At 42.8% G+C, this 25,021-nt stretch overlaps 1 protein-coding gene across 3 annotated transcripts in view; it reads right to left on the reverse strand.

Annotated features, from left to right (window-relative positions):
- The window catches only part of AGPAT4 (1-acylglycerol-3-phosphate O-acyltransferase 4), an 82,575-nt gene that overhangs the window by 51,984 nt on the left and 5,570 nt on the right, over nt 1-25,021 (reverse strand). Inside the window, exons 1-2 of one of the 3 annotated variants that reach the window (XM_042025057.1) lie at nt 23,742-23,822; nt 8,727-8,957 (exon numbers count right to left, since the gene is read on the reverse strand). In XM_042025057.1, coding sequence (XP_041880991.1) covers nt 8,727-8,904 — 178 coding nt within the window. In that variant the 5' untranslated portion in view covers nt 8,905-8,957; nt 23,742-23,822. Of the gene's footprint in view, nt 1-8,726; nt 8,958-23,741; nt 23,823-25,021 lie in introns of those variants that run through there. The other 2 variants (XM_042025058.1, XM_042025059.1) reach the window with 2 other exon arrangements.

Here is a 25,021-nt window from a genome sequence, read left to right on the forward strand (position 1 = left end):
ATCCCAGTGTAACTCACACAACTTGGGCTGCTTCATGCTGCAAACACTGTTTGCCATTCTGCTCACCTGCACTTGTCTAATTATCGGTTTATCAACTATCACTTGATTTCCACATGAAGAAATCTATCACATCTCAAAGATTCATGGATCTGCCATTCCAGCTTTTCTAATTCTCACCTGACAACTGCATGTACCAAAAGGAAGCTACAAGCTATCGCTGTACAACCAGAGAAATTTAAACCACCTTTCAAGAAACCCTGAATTTTAAGCATGCATTAAGAGCCTGTGAAGACATAAGAGAGACAAGTTTCATGGTAAACTTTAATCCAAGCATTAAGCTTTAATCCAAGCATTAAAAAAACCCCACTGAAAATACGGTGTTATACTGAAAGGAAAATGCACTATGGTCTCAATTTTAAACTAGGTAAATTAAGTACATAAAGAGGTATGTCAGTTATTTTGCCTGTATCCTGTATCTCCCTTATGAACACAAAAGGCAACACATGCTCAAATAATAAAGTTTTAATTTATATATTTTCGTGGGTAAAAATATAACCAAATCCATACAATACAAGCACTTTTCTGAATACTTCAAGCTTAACACCTCCCTTGCTATCTTTTGTCTTTGTACATAGAATAGCATTACAAAAGTCTGTCATATAGGCCCTACAGATAAATGGTATAAGTTTGAAGGAAGTAACAGATTCTTTAGCTCTCTACACTTAGATTGCCAGCATAGAGTCCTCAGCAAACTGCAGAGGATTAGCACACTGCACATCTTTGCATGAGATACCATATGAGCAAAGGGAAATACCTGGAAAATGTCAGAGAATGGTATGAGATTCTTAGGGAAAAAAAATCCAGTAGGATAGGAGAGTAGCTCCTTTACAGCAGCAAAGCAGTATTAATGAGAGCCCTGACAAAAACCTCCCAGCTGCAGGTTTCCAAAAAACAAGGGTAAGCTTCTTTAGAAGTGCCATCAAGAAACTGAGTAGGTACAATCACTATTTATATTTCCTTACCTAACACAGGCTGATACATTCATTCATCAAAATCTTTCATTAGCAGTACATATTGATTTCGGGATTTTTTAAACAGGGTCATATAAGTGCAGCATAAAAACGTTTATGTACAATGAAAAATCTCTCATGTATTAAGAAGCCCACTTGTTTTTAACTCTCAAAGAAAACCCACACTTGGAGACGCAATATACTGGAGATTCAATTTAGAAACACAGCTAAGTGAACTTAGAACCTTGAGAGAAAAGAAATGTTAGTTATTGACACTCCAGTGCAATTTGCTTGAGTACAGAAAAAGCACACAGATATAACATACTAATAAAAGTGTGCTAACTGAAGAGAAAAACAATCTGTACACAAACAATTGCACTGTAATCTCTTTTATGGTTCCTTATTTTGTTTCAAATGTTGTTTTGGCAAAGACCAAAGTGGGTCTGGAAAACAGGTAACTGCCTTTCTGAAAACAATCAGATGAAAAAATTGTTTTGCACACGTTTTTATTTGGCTTTTTATTCACAGTTGAAGGATTCCTACTTCTGAACACGGTGTTGGAAGAAACATGTTTAAGCATATACTGCTCCAAGATGGATGTAAAGGAAATTCAGCAACAGTCTCAGAAGCGAGAAAACTGTATCCTTAAGTAAGAAGCCATAACCTGAAGGTTGCAAACAAGTCACAGGAAAGAACCATCCAGCCACAGAACAGTATCAAGCATGTGCACTCAGAAGCTCTTTCATCTCAAGTGTCACACTGAAAAACCTCAAGTATCTGCTGAAAGGACATACTGGTTCCTACAGGCTTGGAAATCCTCCTGCAAAAAATTAGTCAGACACCAGATACTTTCACTGGACCAGCTGCTAAAATTCTTGTTACAGGATGAGCCTGAAAACCTACTCCATAAAAACCTGCTGCTATGTGACCATGATTTTGGATGAGGAAGAATCACATAGATGTAGACTTTCAGGGGTGCACATTGCTCAAAAGGGAGCAGCAGGGGGTAGAAGATGTAGCAAATCAATAGTAAATGAGACAAGACACAATGCACCTCACTTGGAACTTACACCAGTAGATCTATTCCCTGACACAGGAGAATTCAGAGTTCCCACAGTAGTCCTACCTGTGGAGGTACTGTGCTCCCCTGGAGAGTGATGGATTACTGCTAGTATGTATCTGCTTGTAACTGGCGATCAGTGAGCTACTCTCTGCATCTTTGCATGAAGTTCCCACTGCATCAAGGGACTATCCTTCAGATTCAGTACTGCTTTAGCAATAAAATCAGGCCTATAGCTAAAATGGAGTTTCTACAAATATGAAATTATCTTTTGATTGTGATATTCCCCCTTAATGAATAAACAACTGTAGCACCAAAATGTCTTCATATTCTGTGCTATGACATTAATCATTAGATATCATATTTCTGAGTTATGCTGTGTCAGATAGAAGTACTTTCGTACAAACACTCCAAAATTTACCCTAGTTCAGGAATCTAGGAAGCTTGCTGGCCAGATCTAATGATCAGTAAAAGGTGCTGGAATCTTTGTGACGTGTGATGCCAGACACCAAACAGAATGCAGTTCACCTATTGCTTCCCTGCCATCCCTCTATCCAGTATGCAAGCTATCAACATCAGACTTCAGATCAGGAATCTGATGCAAAAAAAAAAGAAAATGAAGACAAGTGACCTCTACAAAGGCTCCAGCAATAACAAAATAGTATCAGTGACAGTGAAGATGCCCTTTTCATTAAAGATCAGACTAAGTGCCTCTCTAGCTCTTTGCTAGTCTTGTAAAGAAAGCATCAGTATCAAAGTATTTTCACATCCATTTTCATGGAAAAGCAGTCCCTTTCTCCTGAACTGAGAGCTGAGCATAACAGATCATATCCCTACAAGTTCCAGTAGGAACTCTGGTAAAGGTCATGCACAGATGTCATTCAAACACACCTTCACCATGCTCACACAGCATGCCTGCAATCAGCATACAGTCTTGTGTGATCCATTCAAGCTCAGTGTCAATACTTGAACACCTACGAAGACTGAGTAACAACTACAAGTAGCATAAAATGAGGACTGAGATGTTATTAGTTGATACAGCAAGTTAATGATAGTAGGGAAAATATGGAGGCATATGCTAGGCACTGCAGAGGACTTATTCATAGCAATTAATGCAATTCCACAAACACAATCTGGAAAAAAGTTCCAAGCTGTGATGGATGCAGCAAACACACACATACACACACTTTATCTTACTCTACCAGTAAAATAATGGAGAATCTGGTGCAGTAATTGCTCCTTCTGTCTTTCCAAATTAAAGTAGAGAAAGTCAAGGTTTGGCCTCAGTGGAGAATTGTTCAGTTAACCAGCAGCACTATTCATAAGTACATAACAGGTATAAAAGGGTATTAGAAAATAGGCTGAAGGAACACATTAATGAATTAGAGTAGATGACCCTTTAGGGTAGATGATTTCTACTGGAGTTTATTTTTTTTTTTAGAGTTTATCTACATTAAAACTAACATGGGCATTTTCTTAGCACACTCTATTTCCACAGTTACCGCCACGGCTTGGCGTGAGAGAAAAAGAGAAGGCTAAGGTGATGGTCTAGTTTTCTACAGGTTCAAATCAACATCTTCCCTTTGCAAGACTATCAAATCTGGCCTCCAATTTTGCCCCAGCAGTTATTGTAAACTTTCCATAGTCTTTACCAGTAGCTTTGTATGGACGTAGTGTGTGGAACTAAGATAACAAAGGCTTATGTGGACAAGTAGCTCTTGAGGAAAATATATTTTACATAGATTACTCAACACAACATTTCAGAGAGGCGAAGAAAGTGTCCTACGAAAACTCTTTGCTACATCAACATTGACAAGCATAACTCAGGTTGCTTTATAAATAAAATACTGTAAGACTGTATTAAGGACACTGTACCACACTTTGACAACACCAGGCTGCTTCCTCTGCAGCATAAGATGGTGGTAAAAACAAGTGGAGGAAGAAGAAAGTCCTACCTCTCTGGGTCCCTCTTGCTTCCCAGCTCTTCCCAACTACTTAACTGCACCAGAGATGAAAATTCTCCTCTCTGCCTCAGCACCACCTTCATACAAACAAGTAAAATGGCTGAGGGCTCCTCTAAATGCCAAGAAACAAAGGACTGAGGATTAGCATGGCCCTGATACTACCACAAAGCCTTGTTCAGATACTCAGTCCTCACATTGCAAAACCTATAGTTGTACATGGAAAGAATTAGCTTTACCGTGTTATAACAGTCAGTCAAGATGATGGAACTTGAAGTAGTTCTCAATTTCCTCTGGTTTTGTTTCTAGGAAGCTCAGTCATAAGAAGAATCAGTTTCCATCCTGTTTTTGCTGCAGTCAATGGACAGGCATCAGGGTGCCTCTTTCTATGCAAACAAGGGCCTTCCCCTCAGCAGGATCTACAAATTGCACCCTACACAGTGTAACTTTACCCAGAGGTGTAATAACACCCCTTTCACGGCATGAGAATAGGTATTAGTACTACTGTAATTTATTTATGAAGGCAGATTAGAAGCTAAGTCAATTGCTTTTAAGGCCCTTGTGCACCTGTCCACATGACCTTGTCATTACTGGCAGGTCTTTTGTTTGTGCAAAGTTCACCTGGTGCAGAGTCAGCAGGAGGCCAGTTTGCCACTCACCCTGAGAACGAGAAGCTCATTTCCTCCCAGTACAGTGGCAGTGAGAGGACAAGATAACAATGACTGCTCTACTCAGAGGCAAATACCTCCCACCCAGCACCTCTAAAGAAGCCATGTATCCTGTACGTGCATGTCCCATTATCATAGTCCAGGCACGTGTCCTGACCAGTCCATAGGAGCCCAGCAGACTCTGCTTGACCTGGGGTTGCAGTTCAACAGCCAAGCAAGCACAAACTGATTTGGGAAGTACAAACCACGTTCCCACTGCCCAGCAAGCTATGCAGCCATGTGCACATATGGCATGAATCCCAAGACAACCTGTTCCCTCTATGCGTATGGTCAGCTTTACAAGCTACTGCAGAAAAGCTGTGGGTACCACTTGTGGTGGTTTGCTATCACGGAAGGGGGAGGAATAAGGTGTATTCCCACCTCTTCCAATTTAGACACAAACAGCATCCATGAGAACTGTGACGTATTCCACACTAAGTGCTTCCTACCTCGGTTCTCTGTCTTTTAGAAAAAGAAACTGAAGACAAAATGTTCCTATATTATTTAAAAATAAAACCCAAGATTGATTGCTTCCCCAACCTTTCCTCTTATGCCAACTTCCAAGCACACTTATGCTCAAAATTTTTATTGTTGTCACCCTATTGAGGTTTGCAGCGTTCAGTTTCCTTATTACGGTGCACTCTGTTGAGTTCAGTATGAGGGAGAGTTTATCTGGGTTGTCATTTTACAAAAGGGGGAGTGGATTAACAGGCAGTTGAACCAATCCATGAATATAAATTTGAAGCCAGAAAATATTTTCTGTAAGTTAGAAGCCCAAAGATTTTGGTGTTTTGTTTTTATTTTGGGAGGGTGGTTGTCAGGTTCCTGTGGGTGTGGTTTCTTTTGCTGTTTGTTTGTTTTCAGGGTTTTTTGGTTTGTTTCTTTAAACATGACAGAGGGTCCATAACCCTTACCAATCTTTTGGCTCATTTCAAGACCAACAAAAACAAGAGTTCTTTTGAAGCTGGATGTCCACTCTTTGCAACAACACTTCAGTAAAGGTCAAGACGTAGAGAGGACATAGGACTAGAACTAACCATTACTTTGTACCTATTTGTCAATTGGGATAACAGGATCAAACAGGAAGAGTGTATTTATAGTAAAGGATGAGAAGTATCTTGGAGATATAAAAGCAACCCAAACTGCAATATGGGGAATGGATAACACATCCTTTGGAGAGCAGCCCCAATGCTATTACATAACGGAGCAGGTCAATAGAGAAGCTAAACTCACCTTGGCTGACTCAGAATTGGTTTCAAGAAGGGCAATAACTTCTCAATATCAATTACTGAAGGCAACTTGGTATATGCCATTACACCTGCTCTATTTCATTAAAAGCAAGTTGTTGCTCTAGTTAATCCTTCTGACTGTCAATTCAACTGGAAACCAGGTTTCCAGCTCTTCTCTAACTTGCACTGATGAAAAGTTTGACGTCTTTGGCTTTAGCCTTCTGGGCTGTCAGTAGTTACGGTGAGAAGCTGTAGTGCAGGTGCCAACCTCACAGCAGAGAAGCAGCAGCTCACACAGCTACCTGTGCTCAACTACCACACCACAGTTACTTCATACAGCCATTTCGTGGTATGAAGCTGCTGAAGGGCCTGGGGCACAAGTCTTGTGAGGAGCAACTGAGGGAGAAAAGGAAGCTCAGCAGAGACCTTATCATTCACGACAGCTGTCTGAAAGGAGGTTGTAGCAAGGTGGGGGTCGGCCTCTTTTCCCAAGTAAAAAGTGACAGGACAAGAGGAAACGGATTCAAATTGAACCCAGGAAGGCTTAGATTGGATATTTGGGAAAATTTCTTCATGGAAAGGATTGTCAAGCACTGGAACAGGCTGCCTAGGATTTGAGTCATCATCCTTGGAGATATTTAAAAGAGGTGTAGATGTGGCTCTTAGGGACATGGTTTAGTGGTGGACTTGGCAGTGCTGAGCTGACAGCTGGATTTAATCATAAGGGTCTTTTCCAACTTTAAAGATTCTGTGATTCTGTGAATACTTTAACTTGAGCTAGTCTGGTTTGATCCATGTAAACAGAGAAGCACCCCAGTTCAAGCTGTACTACTCAAGTGAGGACAAGTCATTAATCACAATAGCACTTTAGCTTCCCATATGCATTTTGACAGCAGACATTGCAGGAAGAGAAGGGAGAACATTATGTTTTATATTAGGAAGGAGATAGGAAGAAAAGGAGTGTAAGAAAACACCACTTCTTGAAATACAAAAACCCCCAACTTGCCCAAAGAGCACAGCGTCAAAGACAAAAAACTCTCTAATTTCATGGAGCCATTTTTCTGTACCTTTGACATCAAATGGAAAATGACTGAACTTGCAGGATCTAAGGACAACTGCTGCTTTCATTTCATTTTTCAATTAAACCATACCTACTCTATTTCATTCTTTGGTTGACTGGGTGACTCAGGCTGTATCAGGCTCTCAAAGCAACATGACACTTGTCACCACTGCAAAGCACATGCCTCTTTATATTCTCCAATGCTGAACTTCATTGCCTCCAGCTGCAGGCTGTTTCCATGACTTTCATCAGACCCATACAGAACCTGACTTATTAGTCACCACATCAGCGGCCCCCCAAAACACATCCATTTTGATTAATTGGTCTTTAATTCTTTGAAATACTTTTTTCAAATTAACTATCAGTTTTCCCTTTTCAAATATCACTCAGATAAGGGTGATTCATCAAATGCCAGCTTGCTCTCTTGTAAAGCTAAAATGAATGGCTTTAACCTAGACATACTTTGTTCTAAGCATGACTGGGCAAAAAACTCACAACACAATCTATACCAGTGGTGTCAACACTGAAGACTAGATCAGCAACCCTGGGTACAAAGCCATCTGCATCACCAAGGGCAAGCATGCAGGATTACTCCCTCTTCCATACTGTCCATCCCCTAGATCAGATTAGATTGAGCTAAACTGAAGGATTCAGCCAGAACATTGTAGAGTAGCTGATTTCTCTGCACTGAATAGCCAAAAGCAAGAGTAGGCCAGAAGGCATTGCATGAAAAATAGTAATACATACCTATATACAGCTGTACAGTATCTTCTACATGCCATGGCTTCAAACATACACTATGCTGCCAGGCAAAAGGTAAAAACGTGGCCATATTCAATGCCCCTGTTTGTACATACAAATGAACAGTACTTGCAAACTCACTACTTCAGGGACGTACAGACAGCAAAAATGAAATTTTTCAGAATGAACATCCTCTCTCCATCACAGAAATAACAGAACAGTATCCCAAATTTATTTGGGCCTATACACTCTGATGCATTTGAAATTTAAGTCAAAAGTATGTTTTTAAAAAATGCTTTGGATAGTTGCTCATCAGAGTCACTGATGAAAGATAAATAATCCCTAGTGGCTCCCAAATTGAGGCATGTGACAGATTTCTACCCCACACAGTTTATTATGAATACTAACAGTGTGTTTCCATTTCAGGTTCTTAGTAGCAGAAAAGGTTACCTGAAAGAAACCATTTTGCTGCATTTCTACAGCACAATTGTTAAATGCTGTATTGGAAGGTTGTTTTCCCCAGTATGAAAACATCTATAAATCACTTAGCATTGACAGTGACATCACACTTGAATAATCTTTAGGGATGAAGATTATGCAAAAGCATGCTTTTTGCAACAGTTTCCTTCTAAGAAAGTACTTTTGAGTTTCAGAAAGGCCCAGGGAAATCTCTCTGGAAGGTGGACACATTTAACAGCACACTCCTAAATATGGAACATGCCAAATAAGAGGCAATCTTTTTCTTCAACATACTAAGTCAAGCAACTACCCCACTATAAAAGAGCAAAACATTTCAGCACAAGAAGACATTTCAACAAGGCATACATCTCTTCATACAAGTGCAGGTGCTGTAGGAAGCAGACATGACCTTTATATAGGCTTTGAAACCCAGAACTTTTCTACCAGTTCCCTCAAGACAAAATATGAAAATACTTTAAAAAACAAAATGAAATCTTACGGCTCGAAATGCAGTAAGCCAGCCTGCAGTTGATCCTCCTGAACAGTTGCTTGTTGATTGGCCAAAGTATAAGTGTAAAGAGCTGAATGGAGTTAATGATCAGTCCTGACACTATAAATATGTAGCAGATCAGAAGGTGGCAAATGAATTGCGACTTCAGAAAGCCAACGATGTCCATGATTTGCTGAGAAAGCAAGAGGGTACCTTCAGACACAAAATTCAGAAGACAACCTGCAAAACCAAATAGTATCAGCAGTTACAGAGAGCATTTATTTCTATAAACAGACTTAAAACAGACTTCAAGCTTACACTTAAATACACTTAAAGTTAAATCTACTGTAGGAAAAGGCCTGATGTCAGTATTTGCAAAAGTAACAAAGGAAAGAGAACACTGTATTTCTGAATCAATTTACATTTGGCTTTGGAAACATATTTTTATATTTCAATCTTAACTCCGCAAAACCCATGAGCATATGACTCCACTCCATGGACTACAGTACTCTTCCACAAGGTCTTCCTTGATAAAATATGAGCAAATATTTTGAACTATATGACAACTTTGATAAGAACTTGTATTTTTACTTGTCTGTACTTCAGAAGACATATACGGTCACCTCTGTAATCTTCAAGAGCAGCTCCAAAGTAAATGCAAGCTTTAGAGCTTTTTTAGGAGTTGTGCCTTTCTTGACAAGCTATGCCAGCCATGATCCCCAAACAAGAGGTAGCATCAGCCCCTTAATTCCAGCTTTATTGTCTTCTTCCCCTCTCACACTCAAATAACAGTTGATTTTGGCAAGAGAATAAAAGCATGGCTATGCACATACACACAATTTGTTCAATTATCCCTTGACACTGATTCTGTCAGTTATAATCCATAAACCCAGAAATGAAACATCAATAACAGTACTAACCCATGACCCAGCAGAGTTTCCGGAAAGAAATCAACTCTAAGGTTACTTATGAAATGTTTGTGTAATTTTGGAAAGGTCCAGTCCAACCTTAGCAATAGAACATTCAGAGGAAATGTCCTCTGCAGAGTATTCTGACCTATCAAATACTGTACTGACCTCCCCCTACCATCACTACCACCACTGCTAGAATGAAGATACATCTCTCAGCAAACACAACCCCCAGTATTCTGAATACAGTTAGACAGGAGGTGCTGCGGCCATCCTGCTCCATTCCTCCACTGTTTGTGCCTCCGAGGCGTTGGAAGAGTTTTCCCAGGGAGGAAGCCCTGAGACAGTATTTCTGAATGTGCCAGTCACATCCAATAACAAAAAAGCAGCTGTCAGCAGCCCAGGGAATTAACTGATGAAAAAAATCTTTATGCCTATCCTTTTAGTTTATATGAGACCCCATTATGTGAGGCACTGAGTCTAGATCAGTGTCCTGAAACATTTGTTTTACTGCCCTTTGCTGACTCTGCTCACCACAGCAAAGAGCATACACAAGAATTGCTGCAAAGGCTTCGGAAGTTATTTAGCCAGTTTTTCAACCGCAAGCAAGATGAGGAAAAAATTAAGAAAGAGAATCGGTATTGTTGTATAATTTATATAAAGAGTTTATGGCAGTCCCAGGCCTATTATTAGCAGACAAAATGTGCCCTTTTGTTCCCTTTATCTTGCTGTACTATTCAGTACCACAGCTGACACCAGCTGTAGCTCAGAATGGCAGAACAGGCCTCTATTCATTGTAGTAACCACTGTCATGATACTCGTAAAAAGCTATTCCAGCTTTAACCAACCTTTCTATTAAAGATATGATTCTTAGGGTGGCAGACAATTTACAAGCTTGGGCTTTGACCAGAGGCTTTGTTTTTGAAGGCTAAGCAGAATGAGAAATGTTGTCTAATAGGAACCACTGCTGTGTTTCTTCTCCAACCCTTCCACTGAACACTCAGAAGACAAAGCCAAACAAAAAGAACCTTCTTAAAAAGTCAGAATAGAAGCAACCAGCTACTTGCAAGTGGATGGTTTCAAAGACTACAGAGTCCAAAAGCCTGATGACTGGGTTTATCCTACTGTCCTTGGCTAAAACTGGTCAGAAGGGTTTTTTGTGCTGGTCTGCCTGTTTAATTCTATCCCACAGAATCACTCTAATGTAATTCCCAGAGATCAGTAAGACATGGGATAAAACATAAAAACAGCAGCCACAAATTAAGACTGAAGCACTGTTTACTTAGTGAAGACCTGAAAACTCCCTATTTGATATAATCAACATAAATCTACTGTAGTAAGCAGCTGACAGACAGACTTTGTAACAAAAATAATTAGTCTTTTTGTCCACCAATTAAACCAGCAATTCTTTTTTTATTGTTACCTTTTCATTATCACAGATGTCAAACTTTATTAAAATGTTACATTTATGTGAATCATTTACTTCCTGCTGGGTCTTTAAAACAAAACTTCATAGAAATGAAATAAACAAATATGAGATAACCCTGATAAAACATAATTATTGCCTTACAATTTTATTAAGCCACAATGGAATGTCTGAAAGTAATTAATTCCTCACTTTCAGAGCTCATCCATCAAACTTCAATTCTGTAAAGCTTCAGAGACCTGTTTTAAGGCAAACTAAATCTGCTTAAGCAGTACTATTCAAAGGCGTCTAACCTAACTTGCTTGCAAAAGGAACAAGAAATGAGAGACACTGCTCTAATTCTTCTTTTCCAAAAAGTAGGGACTACACAGAGAAGTTTTCTCTTCTGACTAAATGCAATTTGTTTTCCCTATAAAATGTGCAACCTAAACAGTGTATATGGAATGGTAGCTAAGTTTCTGTTTCTCAGATATAACCTCATTCTCGTAAGATTTTTTTGGACTGTTTTCATTACCCAAACTCCAAGAATGCAATTTATTCTTGGTACAACAAAAAGAATCAGTTCTAATCTTATGAATGAGGCCTAGAAACATGGGTTTAAGAGTCCACAGGAACACCTTACACTTACTCTTTGTCTTCCTAAAAGTCCTCATGGGTAACATCAAGGTAATACCAGTTTAAGTGATAAAAGAGTCAGGTCTTTAATTCTTAATCCATGATGCTACTTTAATAAACTACTGATTTCCTTATAGATAATGACTGAAAATTACAGCAATCTTTTAAAAACAAAAGGACCAATCAATGCATTTTCTCAGAAGCTATTAAGATCAGAATGCTGCCAAGAAGCTCTCTTCTATCAAACACCCCTTAAAATTAATTAGGAGAAAATGGCTAGCTAGAGCATCTAAACCAGATAGCGACATTCTTTAATAACAGTTTTCCTCTGGATACAGAACAAAAGACTCAAACCTCAAATGTCTGTTTAGGGACCAAGTCAACAAGCATCTCTTCATGTGACTAAGAGGTCACATGTTCAGGATTAAAAGCAAATTACATGACTATTCATTCTAACTCTTTTCCCTCCAACTTTCATTCTTCAGCAAGATCCACTGTGTTTTCTACCTCAGCTACTCTCAGCACTTCCTTCTGCTTAGACTAACTGACCAGGAGGACGCAGAAGTGATATGCAAAGTGAAGAACTCTATGCCAGCAGAGGCTGCTGCCAATCAACAGTTCTGTTTCATACTTCCAAGTCAGTGAGTGTTCTGAGATTACAACTGGAGATTCCAAAAAGAACACAACTGTTCGCACTTTTGGAGAAAGCACATGAATGAAGCAAAGAACTGTCATCCACTGTTTCCGAATTTTATGTAATATATAGAGTTCTTGGAGTGTGGAAAGCAACATGGTATGTACCTGACAGCATCTAGACTGAGCTGATATTCCCCACTTAGAAAGAGAGGCAAGTCAGCTCTATACCTCTTTTTTTACAGCACATATTTCAATCTTACACAAAAGTTTTCACTTACATCTAGTCTCTGACCCAGTCCTCAAATGGTTTGCTGCAAGTTAAAAACAACCAAATAGATGATGATGCCTATTCTTGCATTTTCTCATCTAAACCACATCTTGGAAGGACGAGTTACAAAGACTATTATAAAAATATGCTCAGGTCAAATTAACCAGTTTCAGTAGTGCCTTTTAAATCCAAACCCCCTGTATTTGGCACTGGTGAGGCCCCAATTCAGTACTGCATCCACTTCTGAGCCCCTCACTTCAAGAAGGACATTGAGGTGCTGGAGCAAGTCCAGAGAAGGGCAACAAAGCTGGTGAAGGGTCTGGAGCCCAAGTCCCGTGAGGAGTGGCTGAGGGAGCTGGGGGTGTTTAGCCTGGAGAAAAGGAGACTCAGGAATGATCTCATTGCTCTCTACAACTCCCTGAAAGGAGGGTGTAGCCAGGTGGGGCCAGCCTCTTCTCCTAGGCAGCCAGAGACACGACAAGAGGACACAGTCTTAAGCTGTGCCAGGGTAGGTTCAGGTTGGACATCAAGAGGAATTTCCTCACTGAAGGGGTGATTACAATGGACTGCCCAGAGAGGTGATGGAGTCACTGATCCTGAAGGAAAAACTGGACCTGGCACTCAGTGCCATGGTCTGGTTGCCATGGTGGTGTTCAGTCACAGGTCAGACTCGATCTCTGAGGTCTTTTCCAACCTATTTGATTCTGTAATTCTGTGAAAAGAGCACAGACAGCAGCACTGCATATACATCACAGTCTATTTCAACGGTGCTCCTGTACATGAAATACATATGCAAAGCAAGCCACAGGAAGCCCCTGTGCTCTTCTCTTTCTGTCAATGAGCATCAAGTTAGCAAAAGTGAGGTTGCGTCCACGTGCGTATTCATCTACAAGGAGACTGTATTTGTATGAGCCACACCAAAAAACCCCCAAATCTGGAGGAAGAATTATCCATCTATTTGTCTCATGCTTCGTTAGGGTTTGAGTCACCTCCCACTTCCCCCAAAGGCAACTACTAGAGCATTAGCCCCAGTGTTGGGTTTACATGGCAAGGTTTTGGTAGTGAGGGACTGCAGAAATGGCTTCTGTGAGAAGACACCAGGAACTGTCCCCCACATTGTAAAGCCAGCTCCAGACAGCTCCAGAAGGGACTCACCAGTCAGCTAAGCTGAACCAATCACTGACACTAGTGGACCTCTGTGACAACATTAAAGAAAGGATTAAAAAATGCTGCACAGCAGCTGTGAGCGAGGAGTGTGAAACACATGACAGGAACAGCCCTTCAGACTCTGAGGTCAGTGAAGAAGGTGGGGAAGTATGTGCTCCAGGCACTCTCCTGCAGGTGAAGACCATGTGAAGCAGGTTCTCCTGCTGCAGCCCATGAAAGACCATGGCAGAACAGACTTACCCACAGCACCCCAGGAGAACCTTCCAAGGCAGCAGGTGCCCTGAAGGAATTCACAGCTTACGGACAGGAGCCCACTTAGGAGCAGGTTTTCTGGCAGGGACCACAGCCCCTGGGGGTCCTGCCTGTTCCTGAAGAACCATACCCTGTGCGAGGGACCCCAGCAGTAGCAGGGGAACAACGCATGGAAGAAGGAACAGCAAAAAGGAACTGTTAAGGACTGACTGCAACTCCTCTTCCCCATCCACCTGCACCACTTGGGGTGCAGCAGAGCAGTACAGTCTACAGTCAAGCTGAGCCTGGGAAAAAGAGAAGACTTGGTGGGAAAGGTAGTTTTAGTTTTGGTTTGTTTTTCACTGCCCTTCTTTGTTATCAGCTGACAATAAGTTATGTTAACTTCCACAAGTGGAGTCTGCTTTGACCACGATGGTAACTGGTGAATGACCTCCCCGTCCTTTTATCAACCCACAAGCTTTTTTGTCCTATTTTCTTCCCTTGTCCTGCTGAGGGAGGGAACAGTTTGATGTAAACTTGGAAGTCAGCCAAGGTCAACCCACCACAGTTTCTACAAAAAGTCCCAAATCGGGGAATAACTCGAGTGTATCTTAAGACCTTTCCCCAAAGTTAAGGGAACTCAGGAATCCTTTCAGATTTTCATGAGGAGTCCTGCATTCCTGAGCTGCACATTGTTAGAAAGGAGAGATCAGTCAGTTTGGCTGTTCCAAAAGCTGAAGAATGAATAGCAGCAAGATTTAGAATTCCAAATTTATATACTTGCCATAAAACTGACTTACTATTTATCTTCTATTGAGCACAGATGTAATTTGCCTAACAGAGCATAAACTGAAGAAATGGAAGTAACCTGTGAGTTTTCAAATGGTTATCACACCATAATGCTCTCCTCCCTTTTAAATTTTCTTCCTGCTGTGATCTAATATAGGGAAAACAGCTACACAAACTCTGCATGCCTGCCAGGACACAAGTCCTCTGTGTACACATACTTTAATGGCAAAATGCATAGCAGAGCTCCTGTTAGCCTCAATGCTTGTCCCAACACAGCAAAGTGTTTATACAGCAAGGTGAGGAGGATGACAGCAGTTCGAGAGAGGCATGCATAATCTGGGAAGGAGTTGGAAAGATGGAGAGCAACTGCCCAAGTTCTGCTGAGAAACAGTTCAGGCTCGCTCCTTTTTCCAGAGACATGAAATATTCAGGGAGGAGGGAGAAGAACTTAAACACGTATCAGTACAAAACTCCTTAGAGATGTAACATTTAGAGACTGCAGGGCTTGATGCTGAGAGGAGGTATTTATTTGGGAAGAATAAACCCCTTGAAGTTAAGCACTTCTGTTCCAAGCTTCTAAAGAGATCCTCAAAAAATACATCAGGGTGAAGTACATCAGTTATCTTGGGTGCAGAACATGAAGTTCACAAAAATAGCTCTGGAAGGCAAGTTGCTTCTTTCCAAAATGCCAAGTGTTGCTGTTCAACTGTTTCCCACACAGATTTTTGTACTTTAATACATTCACATACATACATATAAATATATATAAAGAACAATCACCTGCAATTTGCTTGGGAACAAATAAAATAAAGAGCTGCATTAAGATACTCAAGGCATCGATGACTTTATCAGAGTTCAGTCCCAGAGTTCAGTCCTGGGGACCACTGAGTCCCTCTGTTTCCTTTTTTACTTTATTACTTTAACTGGGTCCATTAACCTAAAGAGTCACTTGCACTGACAACAGCAGCACCACACACAAGTAAAATTTAGGGACTAAGAAAGACAGTAGGATTAAACAGGAAAAAAGTTACAAGGAAGTATACTGAATGTAAGCAGGATGTGGGCTATGCTGTCACACTAACAAAAGCAACCTGGACAGTTCCTCAAAAATAACTGAGGTGAATAACCACAAAGGGTGTAGGACACACAGCTATATCACGTGGTCAAAGACAATTTAATATTTGTTTTCATGGGCAACATTAAGTGCTTAATCAAAGGTAACCAGACCCACACGTTACCGCCATCTGGCACTCTACAAAAAACAACCCCCCTACAAACATGCTTGCACAAAGTCACTTCAGTGACTCGGAATTCTGCAAAAGTACAGGTGGTTTGTTAAATTACTGATTCTGAATGTTTGCAACAAACCAAGCCTTCACAAATATAAACATACCTACATATGTCCGTAAGTAGAGATGCTTTTGCATTTAAGACACATGAAATTCTGTACAGAACAGTCATGGACCATTTGGGGCAACTGTACATTTGAAGTAAAGAGATCAGAGTCAGTCTAGTTAAGCCATTGATCCTCAATGCACAGCTTATGAGAAATCTTTCAAGGGTGAGATCCACACCATCACTCCTTACACAGGGGATTACCCATTAAAAACTACAGAGGCAGCAGGAGCAGTACAGCAGGATATTGCCACCTGCATTGTAATACTTAGCCACCATCAAGGGCACACTGATCACCTCTGCACTGGGTATTTCAGGAACAGATCCAATGCGAGAGTAGCTACTGAGTTCTTCAGTGGTTATTATAAAAACATTTCTTTTAGAAGAGCCCAAAGAAATGGGGGTATGGAAGGCGGCTTACAGGATTATTCAGGAGCTGGTACAAAAACAGGGTTGCTGTTTTAAATTGTGCTGGGAGTCTAAACATTCTCTTGATAAGAGATAGGCTTCGGAAAGAAGGCCTCTCCTGTGAAGACTAGTGGCTTATACTTGTCAAGCACTGATTGCCCTCATCTTGTTTTAAGAACTATAAATTACACTTGTAGCAACACAAAGGGTCAGCACAAGGTACAGGAACTGCTTATACAGTCTCAACAGACAAAATACTTCCCCTGCATCCAAATCACGTTTATGTGTGAGGCAACACAGAAACATGGATCACATTTACTTCAAAGCTTCAAATATTTAATCCTCCTATTCTTACCCACGAGTTGCAAAGTTAGACGACAAAAGTATCACCTCCTAACTCCAGTTCTGCAACAGACAAACACATCTCCAACACATAAGCAGTTGTATCCAGGCAGAGAAGTTTCATATCCTCTCAGCAGACTTAGTAACATGACCAAGTCCATTTCTATATGCAAGATCAAATCCTTCATGTATATAGGATTAGAAAGCAGTGTGGATTTTGTTGATTTTTTCCTGTACTTATCCATCCCCTCTAATACAAAAAGCTACAGCCGTTCAGAAGACACTAGTGAAATAAGCCTGGAAAGATCCCTCTTGCTGCTCCCCTCTTACCTCCCCTGGTAGAGAGCTTGTTAAAGTTACATAGCAAATCCACAGAACAGCCAACACCAGAACCAAAACCTGCCACTTCCCCAGGCTCCAGCTTTCAACACAAACTGGCACTTTTCATACTCCTTTATTTGCCTTCTTGCCCATGCTCAAGTTTTCTTTGCAACATCTTTTTAAAGGCCACACATAGGAGAGCAGAGAGGGAACGGACACATCCCACAAGGACCTTCAGCGGAAACAGATGATGCAATAGGTATAAATGCTCCTGTACAACCCAGGATGTATGTGCTCATCTAACACACTCTGTTTTCCCTTCCTTTCTCTATTCCCCAAGAAATGCAAGTCAAGTAGTCAGCAGCCTGGATGGTTCTGTACTATAAACTACAACTTTAGCACCAAGTGGGCAGTATTACCTGCATGTGCACACAAATATACATCTCTCCTATCATTCTTACCCAAGAAGGAATTAAAGGCACTGATAGATGCTACAAAGATATCAATCGAAAGATAAAAATCATCAGCACTGGAAAAAGGGTAACTTTCTTTCCTCACTCCCATGTAACAACCTCTTTATATTTTTTGGAATTGAGACTGACATTTTAGTAATTGTGGGCAGCGTCTTTAAGCTTTTTCCTAGGAGTTTAATTCCTAACTTGTGTGGCTTTGTTGTTTTGTTTATTAAAAAAAACCCCAGAAAGTGCAACTACAGAATAACACAGAATTTGCGGCAGCAAGAACCTTAAAAAAAAAATAATTGTGGGAAACGGCAGAGACAGGGCATGAATCACTGAGCTGAGAAATACACCATGGTGACAGCACTGCTGGTTTACAAGTGCGACTTTCACCACTGAGCTGTGGGCTGGTAACAAATTTTCTACTGTCCCCAAAACCCCAGTATAAATACTTCTAACATGGTGCCACTTTCTGAGCAGCTGTATGGCCCCTGCTGGAGACAACCCTGTTCTACTCGGCGGGTCTGAGCCCTGCTGCCCACGCTGCCACAGATGCAGCAGGTATATGGCACACATCACACACTCTTTGTGCTTCCAAGTCACACGACATCAGCCAACAGCACTGACCTCCTCCATGAGGAAATCCAAAAGCTTCCAGTACAAATCACAAGACATTGTTAACTGTGCTGGAAACAAAAAGTGCCATTCACCTGATTACAGCTCCAAGTGAGCTGTTAGGTTTTTGTATCTTCTGTGACAGGAGACAGTCTCCTTCAGCTAGGCCATTTGCATATTTTTAATTAATATGAAGCAACATCACTATGCTCTTTGAATACTAAGGAAACATTAAACAGAAAAAGACTCATAAGGCCTTTTTTTAACCTCTAAGTATTGATTTAATTTGTCTGTATTCTATCATATGACACTGAAGAGTACGAAGTAGCTGAATTTCGCCTTTATGAAAATCGCATCCCAAAACTGGAAATGACAATGTGACAATGCAAACAAAAGATGTAGCCACACAAGACAGAGATACACAGGATATTAATACTTAGTCATTAAATATTGTTTAATGGTTCTTTCTGTAGAAAATAGTTTAACTGAAGAATGAATGTGGCAGGGAAGCTTCCAGATTTATTATTCAAAGAAAACCAACTCCTGCCCTAAAGAGCTAACACCCAACACCTTAAACAAAAAATAAATCTCATAGCTGAGATGTGGTTGGCATGGTTCCAAAAAATAAGATGCCAGCTTCAGTGAAAGATGTACCTACACAGGAAACAACCAGACATGCCAGGTAAAAACCCAGATAAACACAGTGACAGCTTTACCCATGTATCAGCAGTTCCATTCTACATCAGTTTTCACTCACCTTTGCCTCATGATAGGGGTGTTCAGATGTATTTTGCCACAACATGAACTAAGAATACTTTCAGCCTCCTCATTCTCCCTGACCATTAGTCCTCTAAGAGCCTGATTTAATTTGAGAACTTCAGAGAATAAAAGCCTTTATCACAGGCACGAGATTTATCAAGCCCAGTAATAAAGGGAGGTTTCATTTTGGACCTGATTCAAACCCTGTTGAAGCCAAAAGAAATCCCTCAACAAGTTTCAATTGTCCTTGTTGTTTAGCAAACGTTATGACTCCAAAACAGCCAAATGTGATGTAACTAATCAATGATCTTGTATTCTCAGCACCTAAAGCCAGGGCTAGTCAAAACCACCTTAAACATCCCGCAAAATCATTCAGAGACAGTGTTTGACCTGACTGCATTTACTTTACTGGATGGCAAGTGTGCAGGTGTTAACAGTTCCTAAACATGCTGCTAAGAATGCCCAGGAATATTTTTATAAATTTTGCGCCAAACTGAGCATCAGATACATCAACAGCTACCTGGATTTTCCACAACATCTCTGAACAACTGCAAGTGCCCAAGTCCTTTTAAAAGCCTGGCTTTGAGCATTTCTCCTGCTTACTTTAAATATTTTTGATACACTTTTACAAGGCTTAAATTCAAACTGAAGCTCTTCTCTGCCTCCTTCTTGGGTGAAATGCAATATTTATGCACACATTCAGAGGCACAGACACGTAAAAAACATCCAGTAACACAGAATCACAGAATTAACCCCTGACCAGCCACCTGTAACTTGAAGGGGGGAACCTCAAAAATGATTTAAGTGTAGTCTGCTTGCAGGCAGAACGCTTCTAGACCTTCCAGAAGTGCAAAGCAGCATCTGCAGTAATAGTCTTTTCCAAAGTGCTCAAAAACATGGTAAGAAGAGGCAAACTACGATGTGTGAAGACATGGATTGTGTGGAGACAGGGAAAGAAACAGGACCCAGTTTAACTTTCACAAAGTAGCTGTCACTTGAAATCATGAGCCATTTCTACAAAAAGACTCCTCCCAAATATGTTTCTTTCCCTGTCTTTAACAGCAGGTTTTAAGTCAAGTCTTACCCTTTTTCAGATAGGTGAAAAAACCTGCATTATCTGCCAACTGAATCGGCATGGGCAAACCTTCAAATCCACCTGGATCCTGCTGGGGAAATGCGACTGAAATTTAACTTTGTTGGTCCAGTTAAAAGGAAATCTAGTGCACATCAGAAGTTTTTCAGATGTTAATCAACAGTCCCACATGCAACTGAAACCAGTGTGCTTGTCTTTGCCTGCAACTCCGAACCTTCTGGCAAGTAAACCCTCTCTAAGTGACCTCTAGCTCTGACTTCTTTCCAGCCTAGAACTGGTTAATTGCCTTTCCCTGTTCCTGTTATTTATGCTACAATAGAAACCTCATGCCAGGTCAGCCCTTTTGCAAGAAGCAGAAAATTATTTCAGTGTAAAGCTCTTTGTGGCAGAATATAACACGACAGACAGAAGAGCGGAAGGTCAAAACAGTGGCATAAGAAGTAAAAAGGCTTTCAGCTCAAGTTGAAGAACAGACCACCAGCAGGACCATAACCCAGCATCTCCTGACTGTGGGCTCACTACAGTTGTTAGCCTGCTCTGCTTGGCTCCTAACACATAGCTTATGTGCCTTTTCAGCAAATCCATCACATTATCAAAGGGGGGGGTCTTTGTAGCATCTTCATCCTTGCCACAACACACAGTTATTCTCATTCATTTCCATTTCTTCCTTCTCTGACTTTACCTTGGACCCTACCTCATCTCTGCATCAAGGCACTGGAGGAAGACAGGGGAAAAGCAGGAAAACGAAGTGAGTCAGCAGTTTCTGAGCACACACAGGCATTAGTCAGAGGTGATCAAGGTACTCACCACAGTCAGATGTGAATGAGCCTAGGACCACCAAGTAACAGACTGGTGAGCAAACTTTCCCAAATGCCTGAAAATGAATCACTGGGCAAGGCAACCCCACAGATAAAGCACTTCAGGGAAAAAACATATTCTCAGCTGCCACATACCAGTCCTGAAAGGCAACAAAGCACACAGGGTACTGTCCTGTCACATTTCTAGTTTCCTTACAAAAAGCCCACTGCATTCAGTACAGCTGATGAGACATTTGCCTTGACTGGTATAATGTTTTCTCTAATAAACAAGGCCCATAGTTGCAAAAGCTCTTCCTGAGTAAAGTACATGCACAGTGCACTACTATGCACTGTTACCCTCCTGCTCATCTGCTCCCTTATCAGGACACACTGACAGCAGTAGTAGTGATGCCACTAGTCAGGGAAGTGGCGTGCCACATCACACAGTGGAAATCTGAATTTTTAAAATTTAAGATCAAATTACTAATACAAGTTCTAAGGGCCACAAGTGCTCATTTGCAACACAAGAACAGTACCTTGCTAGCCTCAGCACAGCTGTGACAGTGTCTTCCTGCACGAAGAGATTTGAAGGGGAGTTGTCCGCAGTCTTCACCTTCCAGCAACAAAATCAAGGGTGCACAACACAAAAAATAATCCACCCCTTTCAGCAGGGCAGAGTACAGCCCTAGGATTCTCATCCATCACCTGTGAGAGAACCCTTCTCCTATAAAACTCTTCTCTGTTATAGTACAGTAAGCCCATTAAACTGTGAGTGATGCACAACCATCACTCCAGGAGAGCACACCTCACTCGAGACAGATGGACACTGCTTCAGTGCCCTGCACTTGAGCTGGACAGAGCAAGACTTACCGTAAAAACAACCTCCCCACCAAAATGACACCTACTGAGTTTCAAGAAACACAGTTAATTACTGTGCTCTGGGCACAGCATTCTCTGTTCTGTGACTCTGAGCAAGTGCTAACCTCTCTGCGCAATTTTTCCACTCCTAAAATATGTTACTTTCACCTTCTTGTGAGGCACTTAGTAAAATCTGTTAAAGTGCTTGCCAACAACACAACTAAACTTTACTTAAGAGCAACCTTTATTCATAAGCAGCTTGCAATACCTTCTCTCTTCTCTGCAGGCTTCCTAAGATATTCTTCCATATGAAACCTGGCCCTGTCATCCATAAAACACAGGTAAAGTTTCATTTTTGATACAGCTTATTCAGGCATTGTTAATGCAAAACATTAATAGGGAAGAGCAAAGCTACACGTATTTACACAAATTTCTAAAGTGAATAAATATGTGTTTTAATCCATAGTATTTGGAAAACCACAGCATTGTATCAAATACAAGCAGGTAGAGAAAGTCAGAAAATGACAGCAAACATTTAAGCACGTCAACTATTCTAGTGATCCATGCAGTCAGTCTTTACACAGAAGTAGTCCTGGCATACTTAAACAGACCTCTGTACATTCACACCAATCTTTACATCCTTCACATGAGAAGTTCGAGGAAAAAAAGGCTGAAAAGTTCAGCTTAAGTTGTTTCACAACAGTTTCTCTACTCCACCAGTTTTTAATTCTTTTGCTACTCACTCTAGTGTGAAGTCATTATCAGTACAAGCTCAGGCTACAATCGCCTGGTACAACTTCCTGGGTCGGAGGCATCACTGTTTTAAAATAAATGTTTGGGGTTTTTTTGTTTGAGAGTTTCTGGCATCCTTCTACCTTCTTGTAAAGCATTTTCAGTTTTCATGTAGCAGCAGGGTTGCTCTCTCCCACACAAGCACCTGCACAAGGTACATCATTCTTAGATGTCTGCAAAGGGACTCGAAACACAACTTTTAGAAATGTGTAACAAAGATAAAGACCAGAAGTCTTGGTGTGACATTGTTGAAACAGACTCTTTCGTGGGTTGTCTTTTCAGCCATTCGAGTGAGTGCTCACTTGTTGAAATAAATGCTAAAAAGCATTACTTGTTATTTAAATAATCTTCACCACACGGTATCAGGCGACAAACCTTAAGTCAGTTTACAGTTATTATTTAATTCGGCTTAAATATCTTTATGAAGAGACGCCGACAGGTGAAAGGCAGCGCTCCTACAACACGTGAGCACATCACCACGGAGGCAGACTGCCCCTCTCCCCCGCCTCAGCTCACGGACTCCCGGGTACGGCGGGCGGAGCAGCCGCCACGACCGACCCACGCCCGCTCCGGACCCCGCCGGGGCACGCCGCGCCCGCTCGCTGCGGACCGGCGGCAGCGAACAGGCGATGGCACCCGCCCGTTCCCAGGGCAACCGCACCGCCCGCCCCATCCCCGGCCGCCGCCAGCCCTGCCGCGCCGAGCGGGCGGCACCGAAGGGAAAGTGGAAGGGGCGGCACGCCCGCCCGGCGCGGCAGAGGGGCGCTCGGCGGGGCTGGGCCGCCGTAGCTCCGCCGTTTCCACGGAAACCCCGGCGCGGACAGCGCTCGCCACACAAAGGGGGCCCGAAGGCGGCAGGAAAATTCTCGGCGGCCGCGGGCGAAACGGCGCGGGTCCGGGCGGCGGGGGAGACCCAGGCGGAGGAGGAATAAATCAGGAAACTTGCATTCGCAGCCCGCCTCTCCCGCACGCCCGCCGGCGGCTGCCGGTCCCTCGCCTCACCGCCACGGCGCGCCGGGGGGCGGCAGCGCCGCGGAGGGGCTGGCTCGGGGCTGGTTTTTCCGCCCGGGGCAGCACACCGGGCGGAGGAGGGAGGGCGGCCCCGCACCTGCGGAGCGCGGAGGGCGCCAGGGGAAGAGCACGTACCTGGCGCCGGCGGGCCTGGGCACGCGTGCCGCGCTGGGGCGCCGGGAGCGGGCGGCGGCCGAGCCGCACCGGCTGCCACTACTTTGCACGCGGCGGGAGCGGGCGGGCGGCTCGGGCGGGGCCGCCAGGCTCCACCCGCCGGGCGGCTCCACTCCGGGAACAGGGTCCCCGTCTCCTTCCCTCCCCGCCGTCAGTATGTCACTTCCTCCTGGGGCGGCGGGAACCGGCGACCCCTCCCCGTACCTCCGTCGCTCGCCCTCCGGGGCGCCGCCGGAGCGGAGAAGGAGAACTCCCGCTGCCGCGCCACGTTTGGGGAAGGGCGGCGGGCTGCCAGGAGCGAGTGGGAGCCGGGGAAGCGGCGGCCCGGGGGAAGGGGCGCGGCGTAGCGCCCGTCCCCTGAGGGACGCTGGCGCTGATCGCCTCTGAATGCTCGTCATCCCTTACCGGGCCAAACGCGGGGTGAAGGTGGAGAGGGGGCTGTCGCGGCGTGATGCGCACCTGTGACTAGCTGACCCTTCAAGTAGAAACTGGGCAACAAAAAACAACTCCACGGCCTGAATGCTGTGGAAATAGATACATGCCGTGGCAGCCATCCAAGCACCGAGTACCCTGTACAGTATTCACTCTATGTGACAACGCAAACATTTGCTGCCAGGCTCTGATTGCGGAGTGAAAGGCAGCTTCCATGAATAGAGAACAGCAGGAACTGAGTCTATTATAAACACCCAAAGCATTGGAAGGTGATGGTGGCTGGGATGACACATCACTGGGACAGCACTGTCAGCTCCTGGGTGCGTGGTTACACCAGGGCTGGAGGGCTCCCGTGGCTGGGGGCTGGCAGGCAATGAGCTGGATAGAGCAAAGCCCTGTTACAGACCCGGTCCGTACCAGCCACGTAGAATCCCTTTACCCTCAATGTAAGATGAGCTCAAAGTAAACACTTGTCGTGGTTTAATTCCAGTCAGCAACTACTGGCTAGGCATCAGTCAGCGTCTGCTGAGGAACTGTACTGTGCATCACTTGTTTTTCTGGGGTTTTATTCCTCTCTCTCCTTTTCATTACGTTTATCATTACTGTTGCTATTATCATTAGTGCTATTGCTCTTAGGGAGCAGCAATAGCAAGGCTGGTACTCAAGGGAGGAAAAGCCTGGAGCTGAGGGTAGCCACACCACAGGCAGTGTACTTGCTAGCCAGAGCACTTTCCCACAATACCTGAACAGGGCAGTGGCAGCACATTGCAGCTCCACTGACTGTCCTAGACAAGATGAAGCAATGAAAC

This window comes from Corvus kubaryi, unplaced genomic scaffold, assembly GCF_017639235.1.
Source record: "Corvus kubaryi isolate FWS band 111438036 unplaced genomic scaffold, C.kubaryi_AGA036_p1.0 37266, whole genome shotgun sequence".
NCBI lineage: Eukaryota > Metazoa > Chordata > Aves > Passeriformes > Corvidae > Corvus > Corvus kubaryi.